General features: G+C 40.2%; 2 protein-coding genes across 2 annotated transcripts in view; one reads left to right on the forward strand and one right to left on the reverse strand.

Moving 5' to 3' along the window:
- Positions 1-16,495, reverse strand: part of rhobtb3 (Rho related BTB domain containing 3) — a 110,862-nt gene that overhangs the window by 40,408 nt on the left and 53,959 nt on the right. The window contains exons 4-5 of the mRNA XM_028804772.2: positions 15,737-15,894; positions 10,891-10,999 (exon numbers count right to left, since the gene is read on the reverse strand). Coding sequence (XP_028660605.1) covers positions 10,891-10,999; positions 15,737-15,894 — 267 coding nt within the window. The remainder of the gene's footprint in view (positions 1-10,890; positions 11,000-15,736; positions 15,895-16,495) is intronic.
- The window catches only part of LOC114654090 (SCAN domain-containing protein 3-like), a 412,012-nt gene that overhangs the window by 1,792 nt on the left and 393,725 nt on the right, over positions 1-16,495 (forward strand). The gene's annotated exons all lie outside the window — the stretch shown is intronic.

The following is a 16,495-nucleotide window of genomic DNA, read 5'->3' on the forward strand; positions in this document are numbered from 1 at the left end:
AATTAACCTATTAACCTGTGGAATGTTCAAAACAGGTGTTTTTTGAACATTCCTCAACTTTCCCAGTCTTTTACTGCCCCTGTCCCAGTTTTTTTGGAATGTGTTACAGGCATCAAATTCAAAATGAGTGAAGATTTGCAAAACAACAATAAAGTTTATCAGTTTGAACATTCGATATCTTGTCTTTGTAGTGTATTCAATTGAATATAGGTTGAAAAGGATTTGCAAATCATTGTATTCTGTTTTTATTTATGTTTTACACAACGTCCCAACTTCATTGGAATTGGGGTTGTAGAAGAAAAATCAAGAAATAATGCTCTGATATATGAGCATGGTTATCCAGAAAAATGTAAATGTGATGTAGAATAGCCAGCAGAGCATCTTAAATACTTCTATTTGCACTGTAAGCAAATTGGTGGTTATCTTGAAATGACTTAGTGTCTGTCATTAAAATGTTTTTCATATTGCTCAAAGCATTTCACTGGAATAGAAGTGAGCCTCACTGGACTGTAGTCATTCAGACTGTCTGGACTGGAAATTTTAAGAACTGGGATAATGATTGACTTGTTTCCACAGCTCAGGTACAATATACCACAGGTCAGGGACCAGTTAAAAAGCAAATAAAAAACTGAAGAGAGCTGCTTGAAGTAGGACTTCAGGAATCGACATGATATACCATCTGCCACCCCCCCCCCCCCCCCCCACCCCACCCCTTTTAAAGATCCCTGGATTACTGTTTGAGTACACTTAGACAGTCCTTTCCTTAATGATCATAGATTCATAGAATTCAGAATTTCAGTAAACAAATAGCTATAATAATAATCCTTTAAAATGTCTAATTTTAAAGGTGAATGCAATGATAATTCATTTAATGGGCTGGTGGGCCTATTTAGATTTATCATTTGAAATAAACATTTAAAATGTAGAGGGTCTTAATGGACTCCTATGTATATTTCAATTATGAAAACATTGCCCGTTTTTTAATGTATGTATTGTGTCTACTACTGCAGAGAAAGTTAATTTTTCTTAAAAAACATAATACTGGAGTGCACTGAATTGTTAATTATTTAACCTTAGCCATGCAAAGCTCATCTTGGTTAAAAAATATTTTTGGGGCAGCTTTTATTTGAACACTTCCATAAATACAGTTACTAAAAATGACCATTCACGCCCCTGCTTCATTCTATAACTAGAACAGACTGGAGAAAACTAATATAGAAATAATGCTCAAAACAGTTTTCATATAGCATTCAACTTTAAGTAAAATATTTTTATGCTATAATGTGTCTCTAAATACAAACTACTTCCATGTGTAGATACAGCAAAGTAATAGCACATTATTTTTTCACATCAGTTTAAGGCATACATTTTTGTAACATAGCATTTGCTCTTCTGGGTGCTACAACATGTGGCAGCTTTTTACAGAAGGCCTTTTTACAGAAGCTCACACTCTATTTTGGACAGTTATTAATGTTATAAATTATTAATGCTAAGATTTGGCTTCTGACTTGTTTCTATAAGTTACTATAATTTTTTTAAATAGATTTTTAAATTGAAGATACAGTATGCTGCTGTCATCATAGGCCCAGGCTTTGGCCCATCTCAACTGCCTTTAGGACGAGCTGTGAACCTGAGAGATGTCACAAGATGAGCATAGAAGATCTGAAGCATACCTTACATTTACAACATCTGAGAATGTAAGAGACTGAGGAACATAAAGTGGAATACATTAAAAATACCGGTACTCAGCTGGTAGCACTGTGATCACTAGTGCCTAAAGAGCTCTATTACCTTATCAAAGGAGTAGCTAGTCTGATGGTGGAAAGGGCAAAGATCCAGCACTAGGAAAAAAGGTAAGATGGAAAGGATTCAAAACTGGCCAACACCCATATAATAAGGAAAGTTCAATCACTTTTTAAGAATTATCACATCTTATGGTGAGTCACAGAGAGGTCAGGTACAGTGGCATTTGGGTACTACAGATTGCTGTCTTAAACTTACTTCAGATGCTACTTAATGCTGGATGAGTCTTGAGATTTATGTGTATAAGAAATAGTAAAAAAGCAAGCACAACACAATTAAAGCTGAAATGTATGATCCAAACTTTGGAATGCAGTCTGAATTCATCTGCATTACTGCCTAAGAAGTGGTGTGCATCATCATGTTCAATTTTATTTTAAACTCAGCAACAGATGTGCTTCACTCTGTTATCAACACTCTAATGATGAGTTATTCTGAACATTGGTGTCTTTAACCAGGGTGCTTTGGATGGAACACATTTGTATCAGCATGTTTCTTTTGTTGACACAATAAGCTGGGCCTTATGTATTCAAATGAAAATGCCTTTAAAACGTACATCTGGACAGGTCTGACCATCTTACCTTCACCTACAAGCCTGTTATTGCCTAGAGGGGGCTGGGCGGTCTTGTGGCCGTGGAACCCCTGCGGATTTTATTTTTTTCTCCAGCTGTCTGGTGTTTTTTTTTTTTCTGTCCTCCCTGGCCATCGGCCCTTACTTTTATTCTATGTTAATTAGTGTTCCCTAATTTTAATTATTAATTTTGTCTTTTTTCTCTTTCTTCATCATGTAAAGAACTTTGAGCTACATTGATTGTATGAAAATGTGCTATATAAATAAATGTTGTTGTTGTTGTTGCAGCAGCTGTCTATTATTCAAGCCAGAAGTTCTTATGTGTGTTTGGGGGGGGGGGATTTTTGTTTGTTTATTATAATATTTACACTGAACAGCTTCCACATTACAACCACCTGCCTAAAATATTACATCCCCCTCGTGCAGCCACAACAGCTCTGATTCATTGAGGCATGGACTCCACAAGACCAACAAATGTGTTCTGTGGTATCTGTTACCAAGGCTTTAGCAGCAGGTCTTTAAGTCCTGTAAGTTGCAATTGGTTCAGGTGCACGCAAAAACGAGTGCTGGTTGACCAGGGGAGGACATCGGTGTGCACGGCAGGACTACTCATGTGGTCACTCATGATATCCATACAACTGATGAGTTGCCCGTAAAGCATTGGGTTTATAAAGCCTCTCCCCAAATGATCAACATCATTTTAGAAGAGCTGTCTAAAATGCTGCAGGCTGGCATAATTGAGCCAAACTCTTCTCCATGGGCTTCGCCAGTGGTGATAGTTTGCAAAGGAGATGGGCCACATCGGTTCTGTGTGGACTACCGAGCCCCAAACGCTAAAACCCAAGTGGATGCCTACCCTATGCCTCTAATCCATGACATTCTTGAGTCTCTCCATGGGGCAATGGTGTTTTCGACTTTGGATCTACACTCCGGGTATTGGCAGGTACGGACGGGTGAAAACAGCATACAGAAGACTGCTGTGATAATCCCTGATGGTTTGTACCAGTTTCGGATTATGCCCTTTGGGCTGGTCAACGCTAGTGCTACATTTCAGAGACTAATGGAACAAGTACTGAAGGGTTTACTCCGAAAGATCTGTTTTATCTATATAGACGACATCATATAGTCTCCATATGGGACTATCCAACCCCTACCAATGTCAAAAGCCTGCAGCGTTTTTTGGGAATGGTAGTTTGGTATCTTAAATTTATACCAAACATGGCAGACATTGCAGCCCCTTTGCATCACCTCACCAAAAAGGGAGTCCTGTGGCGATGGTCAACTGAATGCCAGGAGGCGGTAAAGAAATTGAAGAACACTTTTCAGGTGCATGTGATCTTGGCACAGCTGGAACCACAACTCCAGCTTCAAGTGAATATTGATGAAAGTAACGTGGGACTCGGGATAGTTCTTACTCTATCTTGGTGTGATAACAGGGTGGAACGTGTTATCACTTGTGCCACAGGAAAATTAAGGGGTCCTGTTCTTAACTATTCAGCCAGTGAAAAAGAGTGTTTGGTTGTAGTTTGGGCTATGGAAAAGTGGCAACATTATTTGGAGGGAACAGTTTTCAGCATATATACAGATCATAATGCTTTGACCTGGGCTTTCAAGTGCTCAAACACTTCTTCCAGGCTCACTAGATGGGTGCTTAGACTTCAAGAATTCAAGTTCCAGGTTCACTACCTAAAGGGTCATGGCAATATAGTGCCAGATAAATTGTCCTGGATCCAAGAAGACACCCTACAGATGCTTGTGGCTATGGTCAAACCCTCTGTATTCGAACAGCCCCTGGACTTGCAGGTAATCACTCAAGCTCAGACAACCTGTTCTGTTTGTCAAGGGTGCAGGAAAGGTTCAGGGGGTAGACCTGGGCATATTCGCTATGAGGAACTCCAAGGGGTGCTGTATCGTGTGATACCATCAAGATATGGGCGTCACAAATATCAGCTAGTGGTTTCCCAAGAACTCATCCTAGAGTTTCTCCAGTACTTCCATGATAGTCCTTTTGAGGGGCACCTGGGGAACACTAAGACCTTGTTGAGAATCCTGGAGGTAGCATGGAGGCCCACCATCCATAAGGATGTCTGGGTCTATGTTAAAAAGTGTAGGATATGCCAACAGTACAAGATTCCCCCAGGAAAACCGGATGGTTTGTGACAGTCCACAGTGGTGAGTGAACCAGGAGGAATGGTGGGGGTAGATTTGATGGGACTATTCTCCAGGTCCAAAAACAAAAAGACTGTACTGCTGGTGGTAGTAGATTACTACTCTAAATGGATGGAACTGTTAGCCTTGCCCAATACACAGGTGGGGAAGATCTGCTCCATTTTAAGGGAAGACATCTTTAATTGCTGGGGAGTTCCGAGATATGACGGAATGGCGGTGCACATAGTTGCAGCGGCTCGGTGCTCTCCCCTTCGGAGTTTTGTTTTGTGTGTGTGTGTGTTGATTTTAGTTCGTTCTACATTCTGTTGGGCGAACATATACTACAACCGAGACGATCTTCTTAAGATCAGAGTCTGCTGTGTGGGGAGTGTTACGGCGGAATTCATTCACTCGCACAACGTTCCAATGGATATAGCCAGGACACCCGGCTCCCCGTGGATTACCATCCCCAGAGGCCGACGACGAAGGTGGCGCAGAGAGAGGAAGCAGAAGCGAGGATGCAGGGCCGGCACACTGCTAGACTACGGAAACAGCCTCACAAACCTCTGCTTCCAAGCCCTTTCCTCGCTAACACCAGATCTATTGTCAAGAAGATGGATGAACTGAGGCTTCAGTTTGCATCAGACCGCATGATCAAGGACAGTAGCTTGTTTGTGTTCACGGAAACCTGGCTCCATTCATGCATACCGGACTCGGCTATTGAGCTAACAGGCTATACGTCGCAGCGTTACGACAGAACTAGAGACTCAGAGCAGAGGAGGGTATGTGTGTGTGTACATCAATAATTGTGAATTTCCCCTTGGGATTAATAAAGTATCTATCTATCTACAGTATCTATCTGTCTATCTATCTAATAACTGGTGCACGGACGCCGTGATAGTGGATAGCCATTGTTCTCCTGACTTGGAGTATATGACTGTGAAATGTAGACCTATCTATTTACCACGGGAGTTCAATGTGGTAATGATCACCGCTGTTTACATACCACCAGCTGCTAATGCTAACTTGGCTCCGAGACATTTATACAGCAGCATTAGCAGCCAACAGAGCCATTACCCTGATGCAGTGTTCATTATCGCAGGGGACTTTAATTATGTGGATTTAAAAGCAGTGTTCCCCAAACTCCACCAGCACGTAAAGTGTGCTTCTAGAGGAGCCAAAACACTGGACAAGGTCTACTCAAACATCAAGCTGGGCTACAGAGCTAAACAGCTTCCACACATGGCCCAGTCTGACCACATGTCACTGCTGATGATTCCTGCATACACCCCTCTCCGCAAATCTGCTCTTAACACCAAAAGATCCATCACAACCTGGCCTGATGACGCCTTTCTGCAGCTGCAGGACTGCTTCAACAGGACTACCTGGGACATTTTTGAAAGTCCAGACTTGGAACTCTACACCAACAGTGTATTGTGCTACATCAAAACCTGCATTGACACTGTCACAGTGGAGAAACATATCCGTGTCTATCCAAACAAGAAGCCCTGGATGACGAGAGGTTCAGCGGCTGCTAAAGGAAAGGAACACTGCCTTTAGGTGTGGTGACAAGGCTCTCTACAGCATGACATGGTCCAACCTGAAGACAGGCATCAAAAAGGCTAAGAGGGACTATATGAGAAGGATTGAGGAGCACCTGGACAGTAATAACAGCAGGCAGGTTTGGCAGGGAGTCCAGCACTTAACCAACTACAGGACCAGCCATAGAGCTGCTGAAGGTGACGCCTCAATGGCAGAGGAGCTGAACCACTTCTTTGCTCGCTTTGAGATGGAACTACCAGAGGCAGCTGTTACACACGCAGCAGCAACTCACAACAACATCACCCCCTCCCTTAGGGTGGAGGAACACGAGGTGTGACGCTCGTTCCATGCTGTCAATCCTAGGAAGGCAGCAGGTCCCGATGGTGTCCCTGGACGTGTGTTGAGGAGCTGTGCACAGCAGCTGGCTGGGGTCTTTACAAAGATCTTTAACCTGTCACTGTCCCAGGCCTCAGTTCCTCCCTGTCTGAAATCCTCCATCTTACTCCCTTGACCAAAAAAAATCACCCATAACCTGCCTGAATGACTATCAGCCAGTAGCGCTCACCCCAGTATTTGATGAAGTGTTTTGAGAGACTGGTCCAGAATCATATCATGTCCTTCATCCCTCCCACCTTTGATGCACACCAATTTGCTAACAGGTCTACTGAGGACGCTGTTGCTGCTGCTCTCCATGCTACCCTGACTTAGCTCTGCTTTTAACACCATCCTCCCTCACAGATTGTTGGGCAAGCTGCTAGCCCTGGGACTCCCGTATTCCACCTGTATATGGATTAAAGACTTCCTGACAGACCACACACAAAGGGTTAGGGTGGGCCCTCACATCTCCTTGGCCATCAGCATCAGCATCAGCACTGACTCTCCTCAGGAATGTGTGCTGAGCCCCCTGCTCTTCACGCTGTACACACATGATTGCACCCCCGTCCACCACAGCAACACCATCGTCAAATTTGCAGATGACACCACTGTGGTGGGGCTCATCTCTGGAGAGGATGAATCTGCCTACAGGGACGAGGTGGAGCGGCTGACAGCATGGTGCACTGACAACAACCTGCTCCTGAACACAAGTAAGACCAAGGAGCTCGTTGTGGACTTCAGGAAAAAGAAAATGGAAATCAATCCACTCTCCATCGGAGGGGACTGTGTGGAGAGGGTGTCAGACTTCCGCTTCCTGGGACTCCACATCATGGAAGGCCAGTCCTGGGGTGTGAACACAGCTGAGCTGGTGAAGAAGGCTCAGCAGAAACTTTATTTCTTGAGAGTCCTCAGGAAAAATAACATCCCCCAAAAACTGCTGGTGTCCTTCTATCGCTGCTCTATCGAGAATATCCTGTGCTACTGCCTCTGCATGTGGTTTTCCAGCTACACAACAGCGCAGATGAAAACACTCAGTGGATCGTAAAGACTGCCCAGCAGATCATCGGCTGTTCTTTACCCTCTCTGGATGAACTGCACAGCTCTCGATGCCTCAAGAAAGCAAAAAACATCTTAAAAGACTCCTCACACCAGAACTTTGATTTGCTCTCAATATGAGTGCTGAGCCATGCCTCCTTACTAACCTAAAAAATACTCCATAAATAATTATGTGAATAAAGAGAATGTACCATTTCAATTGATTGCTCATCTGAATTTTTTTTAAAAAGTAATCAATACCCTAAAATAATCACACAAGAATGCTAAAACAAAGATAAACTGTTAAACTTTAACAAAATCAAATAGGAATGATAAAACAAAGATAAACTGTTAAACCTTAACAAAGTCAAGCAATTCCAGTAATGTCAGTTCAGCACTTCTAATTGTGAGTTCGGCATTTCAATCTATACAACCAAGTTCATGTAGTTCCTTTCTAGGTGCACCTTCATCACCAGAATAGCCCAGTTCAGTTGAAAACTATGAAACATTTGAAAATGTTCTTCCACATATCACAGACCAACAAAAGCAGCGCAGAGTGCAAAGTAGAAGTCAACCGTGTATGGCATTTTAGATAGAAAAAAAAAATTCCATTCAAAAATTAGAATGTGTCACGTATGCGTGTTGGAAGACCTCCTCACAGGCTTGAACAAGGTACTTGATTACCCACCACAGCGAGAGGGGGCGCTGTCGCTGATGTTCTCTTTTCCTTCTCTCCCTGAAGCTCAGAACAACTACGCAATGACGGCATTTAGCTCTACCACTTCTGGCGACTAGCCGTTATAAGAAGCTCGGCCACCCAGAGAGCAAGGGGTGTTTGACCTGAGAGTGGACCATATAGACAGAACTCCTGAACAATTAATTCTTTCAGAAAAGCTATGCAGAAGTAGCCTGTAATAAGTGCGAGAACAGCGATTTGTTTCTGTTGAAATTTGGACATTTTTCTTTGCATTTGTTTGAAGATATTAAACGGGATAAACTGTTTGGAATTCCAAATCTTGTTGTCCGTCCTGCATTACCACACTCGTTTACAACATGCTAATACATTCAGACTGTCACACACTTTGATTTTAGCTAAAAAATGGCAGATTAAGACTTGACATGATTAGAAAATAACATGAATAGATTTTAAGTGTAAGATCCTTATTTCAGGTCAATCTATAGTTTTAGAAATTACCATTTCTATGTTTATTTCTTTTCTTCATACTGTAGTTCACTAGTCTGATGAAATCTGGAGTCTATTTTTTTTCTTAGCCAGCTGCCCATTTTTAAAAAGCTAGAATTAAAAAGTAAGTTAACAATTTTTATGTTACTTATAATAAAATAACTTTTTGAATAAAATATTTAGAAGTAAATAAAGGAGAAAAATGAAGACGGGATACTAATACAAAAGGCCAAAGATTTTATCAATATTTTTTCACAAAATTAAAATGTATATTAATGGTAATTTCTGGTTTGGCAGACTTGTAGCAGGAAAGCGCTGTCTAATTAAGTGACACATTGCATTACCAGTAGGAGCTGCATTTTATTTAAGAAACTAGTTAGACTGAATCACTGTTTTGGCACGATGATCTAAATGAAAACTTGCTACAGCTTCACGTAGACTTTAGCCATCTTTCTTGCTTCGATCTCTGCAAGTAATCCAAGAACTCTTTGAAAAATTGCCAGTACTGGCGGCTAAGACAATGTGTGTTATCAGTTAATCAGTGTCCTAGGGGGAAACTATGATATTGGCAAAGGATGATTAGGATTTAGCAACAGAAGAACTGGGCAGATTTAAGTTAATGTTGTGAATAAGTTACTTAGATGTAGCTTTGAAGACAGGCAGGGAGAAAGAGCCTCTCATCAGTTAAAGAACTGACTTGATTCTCTTGCAATTTTCTAAAATTCTGTCAGACAACAGTATTGTTTTAGATCCTTTTCTTTTTTGAGACTACACATCCACATGAGACATACTGTATTTAACAAAAAATGTTTAAAAACAAGAAAAACAACTAGTTTGCTGATCACCTTCTAATATCAAAAAATCACCCACTGCCAACCACTATCAAACTGAACTATTGCCAGTCTCGTGCATCACCTGGTGAGGGAAGGACTTGGAGCTGTAAAGCAGTGAAATAACAGCACTGTAGTGGTGATGCTGCATGGAAAAAGGTAGGGCTGACACAGAGAGAAATCAGCTGATATCACCAGAAAGGAAATGCTCACAGGGTAACAGCACTACTTAAAATAGACTACAACAGCAGCCCAGGTGGTATTACACTATTGGCCAGACTCAGAAAGCTCAGGGGATGCTGGGAAGAAGATTAATCAAGCGGGCTCTTTTAAAAGGAGACAAAGATACAGAGGGGGTTGTGATCATCAATCTGTTTTCTTTCTACTCATCACTCACACCATTGGGTTACAACTACAACTACAGCTACCTTGGACTACAATTTTGTCTGAATGTTTGTGCTGTCCTATGCCTGCTTGACAGTGTAGTTGATAGCCTGTTTCATGATGGGGCCGATGCCATGCAAAAGGTTAACAGGTACAGTGAGTTCAGCCGCAATCTCTGCCCTGTTTTTTCTTTTCCCATTCTGTAATGGTACTTAAAACACAAGACATTACATAAACAACCTTCTGTTTTGCCCAATTGTGTATGAAGAAGTGATGGCTGGTATGAATAAGCAACATTTGCTGATATGAATTGTGAAAATCAGTGCCACGTATTGCCCCCACTTCCATGTGAAGCATTAACCCAGAATATGATGGCTACCTTAAAATAACAACAGCAAGCTTAAGTAACAAAGACTATGACAGACACCAGCTTGACCCAAGTATTTCTGGTACTCCCAGCCCTGTTACAATGCACAGTATAAACTTTTACACACTCTATCCTTGGTCTGACTAACCCACTCATAAATTTATTTGCAATGTAGAGTATATGACATAGAAGAGTGGGCTTCACTGTGCAGTATAGGTCAATTTGGTAGGCAGAGCTACCCTTCTAGTGACAGTACAAACTCACTGAAGTAAGGTTTGTACAGGATTAGCAACACAAAATGGTTATTACATTGTATATATTGTTTTCTTTCTTAAACACTGCAAACAGCTTAGTTTAATCTAGTCTCCTTAAAATTATTTTCCATCGGCTGTTAAGATCTGAAAGGCATCTTCATTTTTCATCAGGCAAGCAATTTTATTTGAAATAGTGCTTGTATCTTGATCATTACTTGAAATCACAGTTTGTACACAACCCTATTTAATGACTTGCTCTGTGCTATAAAGTAAGCAATAAATACAGAGTTATGGTTCAAATCAGTAGGTACCTCTGCCATGCTTACCTAATGACAATACAGGCTGTAAAGAATTAATATTTGTATTAATATACAAAAAGAATAAACACCAGAGACACATACCAGGCTGTCCTAGCTGAGGAGGCTTCAGTCCTTTGGATTTGCAGGCTTTTTTCCTTTTTAAACTTTCTGAAGATTTCTGTTTTGAACACTGCATAATGAAATACTCCAGCTGTAATGAAAGACAGAACTGTCTGACTCCAGTAAAGAAAATGTTAGAAATCTTTCAAGTACAATGCTTCACATTATTTGTTCTAAGAAGAGCTTTGAAAATGCATAATAATCTTGGCACACAAGGTAAAAAAAAAACTTTCCAGAATGTAACAATGATGCAAGTGACAACTGATTCTATTATGTGATCGTCACAACAAAAAGAACGTTATTAAATACAGTTTTTTTTTAAGCAATAACCGAGTTTTCCAGAAAGCTAACAAAGCCAGCCGAGACAACATCTCAGATTGCCGACTGCCTCCATTTTATTATTAAAGGAGGGTCATTACATTTCAAGGAAACAGCCCACCTTTAATAAATCAACAATGGTTACTTTCTCCAAATTTGTATATTAAAATTTGCATTCTCCTTTCTCAAGACTATTTTTGGTGTGTACAGTTTTGAATTCAGGTGTTCTGTTTATTATTACTGATAACCTCTGATGCTATTTGCTTTAACTGTAACTGTTGAAATTGTCTTTGGTGAACATTTTTTCCATCGACCAATAAAAGCTGCAAGTTCAGACCCTAACTGATTTAATTTTGGAATTGAATTCCAAATCAAGTTTATTTTACTCTGTCTGGGTTGGGGACTAAGACTGGTTCCTAACAAATCTCACCACAAAATATATTACTGTATTATCTTTCTTTCTTTTCTTTAACTTTTCTGGCTCCACAACATGAACACAAGATTCATTTTACTATTAATGACTGGCATGAGCTACTTACTGATTACATACAGATCTGAAAGTCACTGAAACACATCTAAAACCATCTTCTGTCTTACTCAAATATATTGACCTTGTAGTTTACCTGTTACTCCTTTCTTAAAATATATTATTTTCCATGATCAACATCACAATTAATTTCAAGGTATTCATAAGAAATTCCGCTATAGCCTGCTTATTGTTGCAACCTGTTTTGTTTCTAGTCCAAATAAGACAGTCCTGGATGAACTCAACTTCTTCCCCTCATCAATCTCCTCTCTCACTGATCCTTTTATACTGTATAATGTTTTAACATCCATGATAAATCACCAAGTGCATGGCTTTTTTACACTCCTCTCCTCACTCTACTTTTATTGACTGTAGAACCAACTGGGCAGAACTCTTCTTAACTTGACTTTCTGCAACAAAAAAGGTCTTCATTTATAAAAATCTTGAAATTGGTCCATCTTTGATTTGTACCACACTCCACTCTGCATTGTAGAGAAAAAAGGTGGACTATTATTTTGTGGCTGAACAGGACTTAGGTATTTCAGAATCTTATCTGGAACCTGGTGACTAAAGTTCAGTTAAGCCTATATCATATTACATGACTTTTCCAGCGACTTTCAGTGACAGCTTTCTTTTACATGATCTCAGCGATTTGAAAGCAGTCTGCAGTGAGCTCCTGTGAAGTTGATTGCCTAATGTGACATACCCAACGACTCGGTCCAACTTCAACTCATTACGATAAAAACAAACAGGTCTGATTTTGTCTTTAGTCAGGGGGACAGACTGTGTGTGCATGAGAACCAACAACCAATAAATGCTCAACCGTAAGTACAATGCATAGAATGTAGCTATGAGACATACGGAACACAGGTGTTTTGAACCTCTCATAGAACAGAAGCTCTTCAGTCTGATGCCTCATGGTTTGCGTTATAAAATAAAATGGGAAAAAGAAAAAAGGGCAGAGACAGGCTGAACTCACCACAGATACAGTACATCCGGAAATTATTCACAGCGCATCACTTTTTCCACATTTTGTTACGTTACAGCCTTATTCCAAAATGGATTAAATTCATTTTTTTCCTTAGAATTCTACACACAACACCCCATAATGACCATCCAACCTGATGGAGCTTGAGAGGTGCTGTAAATAGGAATGGGCGAAACTGGCCAAGGATAGGTGTGCCAAGCTTGTGGCATCATATTCAGAAAGACTTGAGGCTGTAATTGCTGCCAAAGGTGCATCGACAAAGTATTGAGCAAAGGCTGTGAATACTTATGTACATGTGATTTCTCAGTTTTTTTATTTTTAATAAATTTGCAAAAACCTCAAGTAAACTTTTTTCACATTGTCATTATGGGGTGTTGTGTGTAGAATTTTGAGGAAAAAAATGAATTTAATCCATTGTGGAATAAGGCTGTAACATAACAAAATGTGGAAAAACTGATGCGCTGCGAATACTTTCCGGATGCACTGTATTAACCCTTTGTACAGTGCCTGCTCCATCAGGGGTTGTGGACAGTCTAAACTATTTTTTTATCTTAACATTAATGCTGGAATGCATCCCAGTTATGTACACACTGTCACTTACGAAAATGCAAGCAGCCTGGCTATAAGCCAAAAGTGAATGATGCAGGGTCCTCTGCTGGCGGCAAAAGAAAATTAATATATTTATTATACAATATGAGTATAGAATTTTTTTAAGCAAACTTATTATCTGTGTTTACTGTTATTAGATACTTAAGCAAACACATTTTATTTTATAACCACACACCATATGGTTTTCAGTAATGGAAAGTATAATTAAGATAGGCTGAACTGTGAGAACAAACACAAATGATGACTATTCACACAATTGTCTAGCAGCTTAACTATTAACCAGAAAAAGAAAAAGGTCATTTTAACCTACATGCACAAAAAAAAATCTGTATAAAGGGAACCTATTATGCTATTTGAGAAATGTCGTATGCCAATGTCTGCTATTGTTTCTTTGTAGCTTTTATTTTAGTACATTTAATTTTTTTTCCTATTGTCTAGTTCTTTTCTCAATGTTCTATGGATTATAATGTCCTCATCTTCCCTGATTGAACCCTTTGCAGATCTGCTATCCATGTATTTAAATTACACTTAAGTCCCTGGTGTGTGTGTGTCATAAAAAGCAATAATCCCAAAAAACGCAGTACACGACATGTTCACATAAAACTCACGCATGCCCATTACAATAAATAAAATGTATTATTTTACTTCAGTACTAATGTTTTATAACAGTATGAGCAGTTTTAACAGATTTAATAGTTTTAGTTTTGACTGTATTTTGGAGATTAAAGTAAAATTCAATATGCCACTTTTGTAGATTACTGTACTGCTCACTGTGATAGGAAAGTATGTAGTGAATCAGATGGAAAACAACAGGAACAGCGCTAGGAGGTAACATGATCTCTCTGAGTCCTAGTGGTTGGAAAACAACAATCTCTGGCAATAGAAAAATGTATTATCATGTCTGTATGGGTCAGCTCCACGCGCCCACTTCTCTTTTGGGAGCCTCTTGAACCCAACACCGTCGATAACGTAACCAGATGAACCAGGCAGATGAGGAGACAACACACACAAAGCAAAGGGGTAGGTGTAATGGGGGTCAGAGCTCAGAACAGTGTCCATGTGGAGGTTAAAATCAATCAAATAAACAATCCATTATAACGAGGTTAAAATTACTTGGCAGGAAACTAACTTTAAAAACACTGAGCCCTGATGCGCTCCTTTAAACATTGATGTCTTCTTGACCTAACCCTAAGCGGGTCCTTGCAGCCAAGGAGGCACCTAACCAGCAGTTCAGCCAACATTCAGTGCTGCTCCCAGGCTCAGGCCCCTGTAGCTGTCTCTGGCTCCCGGCAGGGCACCATATCAAGCCTCTGACTCCTACTGCCAGGCTCATGTCCCTGAGGTCCATTGTTCCCACGCAGGATTACTCACTGAGCTTTCCAATTCCCCTGCAGCCATGCTGCCTTTCACCCGAACTTACATGGAGTCGCTCCAACTGAGCAGTCCCTGAGTCATTCCAGCTCCCTAATTGCTCAGCTGGAGTGGCCATCAGCCCCTGAGCGTCATCTGCATGTTCCCTCGAGGGACTTCTTCCTGCCTGTCTGCTTTCTCTCTCTCTCAACCACCAGCACTGGTTCTCTCTCTCTCCTGCCTTCTCTCTCCATCTTTCAGCCCCCTTCTCAGATTCTGTTTTTCTTTTGCTTCTCTTGATTCCTCCCCTTTCTCATGCAGGTTCTTATATGCCTCCATGGGCGCAGCATCTCAATCACGCACCACAGGAAGCCAATGAAGAAATTGAGACAGATCGTGCCGTCATGTGCAGATGCGTCTTGCCCCAATTACTCCACCAATCCCCTCAGGTGCATGAACACGCACACCCACGGAGAGCGAACTGTCCAGTTCATTATTTATTTATTAGCCACCTTTTTCTGACCAGCTATATCACAATCTGAACCAAGGAAAATTCACTTACAATTGGCACTTGTCTCACCAAGGATGCTAAGAACCTAAGGGGACAGTTATACCAGGAGACAAGAATAGATAAGTTGTAGTTAAGGATGGCTGACAAAAACTGAGGAGTTTACTAAATCTGTTGTGGTGCAGCAAAAGAGTCCACTATAACATTTATAGACCTCTACTGGTCATTGGGAAGTACAGGCTACACAAAGAAGGTCAATACCTCTAAATGTCAGATTGGCTACAAAGTGTTAGGCTGCGAAAGGGAGCTTTAGGCATGTAGCCCCAGGGCCTCTTCACAGCACACATTACCGTGGATCTGTTTTCTGGGGTTGCCTTGAAAATCATCTCAAACTGGGATTATTAAGTCACCCTATCTACACACAAGGATTTCCGCACTGAAAATTAGTTAGTTAAAAGTATAAAGTAATTAGCTAGGACAAAACCAAAAACCATGTATAAGTTCTGATTCAGACAATGATACATCTTACCACTCCTCCAAAGTATTTCCCTGCATTGAAGTCATTGAGGCTGTGCAGCTCCAGATAAGTGGCTCCCAATTCCCTTGCAATCTGGAGACCCTCAGAAGAAGGAATACAGTTTCCCTTGTCAGAGGCACAAAGGGGACAAGTACAAGAAGGCCCGTCACCTGAGATTAAAAAAAAAAAAAACTGGTATTGATGACCACAGCATGTGATAATAAAGACCTTAACAAAGATGATAAATTAATTTGCCACACATTTCTCTTCTTATATGCTTGATTATGAAATGATAGATCTCCAGATCCTACCAAAGTAACTAATTAGTTTACATTTATATACAAAACATAGGATGACATGAAAAAAACAACAGCATTTCAGGAGCTATCCACAACTCATGATGTAGCCTAAACATTTTAAAATTAAATTAAAAAAAAAAGCTTGCCAGAAAAGTTCTGTGATTTGATTTCTGTGTTGCTTTGTGAAGTAAATTTAATTTCCTTCTTATTTAAATTTAACTTTATTTAATATTAACTTATTTATACATTTTATCCTTAAAAACAACAGTGAACACACAGCAAAACAGTTCACTTGATTTAAAATATTTACCCTAAATTTGAAGTTCTGACTATAAATATATTTTAATTCATTGCTTCTTTTTCAAAGGTAAGAATTCAAGATCAGATTTGATTCTGTGATGGTTTTAAGAAAATCAATTTCGAGTGATTCATTTGCAACAGTACGTAAGTGAAATTCTGGGCATAACATGAG

Source organism: Erpetoichthys calabaricus, chromosome 7 (genome assembly GCF_900747795.2).
Source record: "Erpetoichthys calabaricus chromosome 7, fErpCal1.3, whole genome shotgun sequence".
Classification (NCBI taxonomy): domain Eukaryota; kingdom Metazoa; phylum Chordata; class Cladistia; order Polypteriformes; family Polypteridae; genus Erpetoichthys; species Erpetoichthys calabaricus.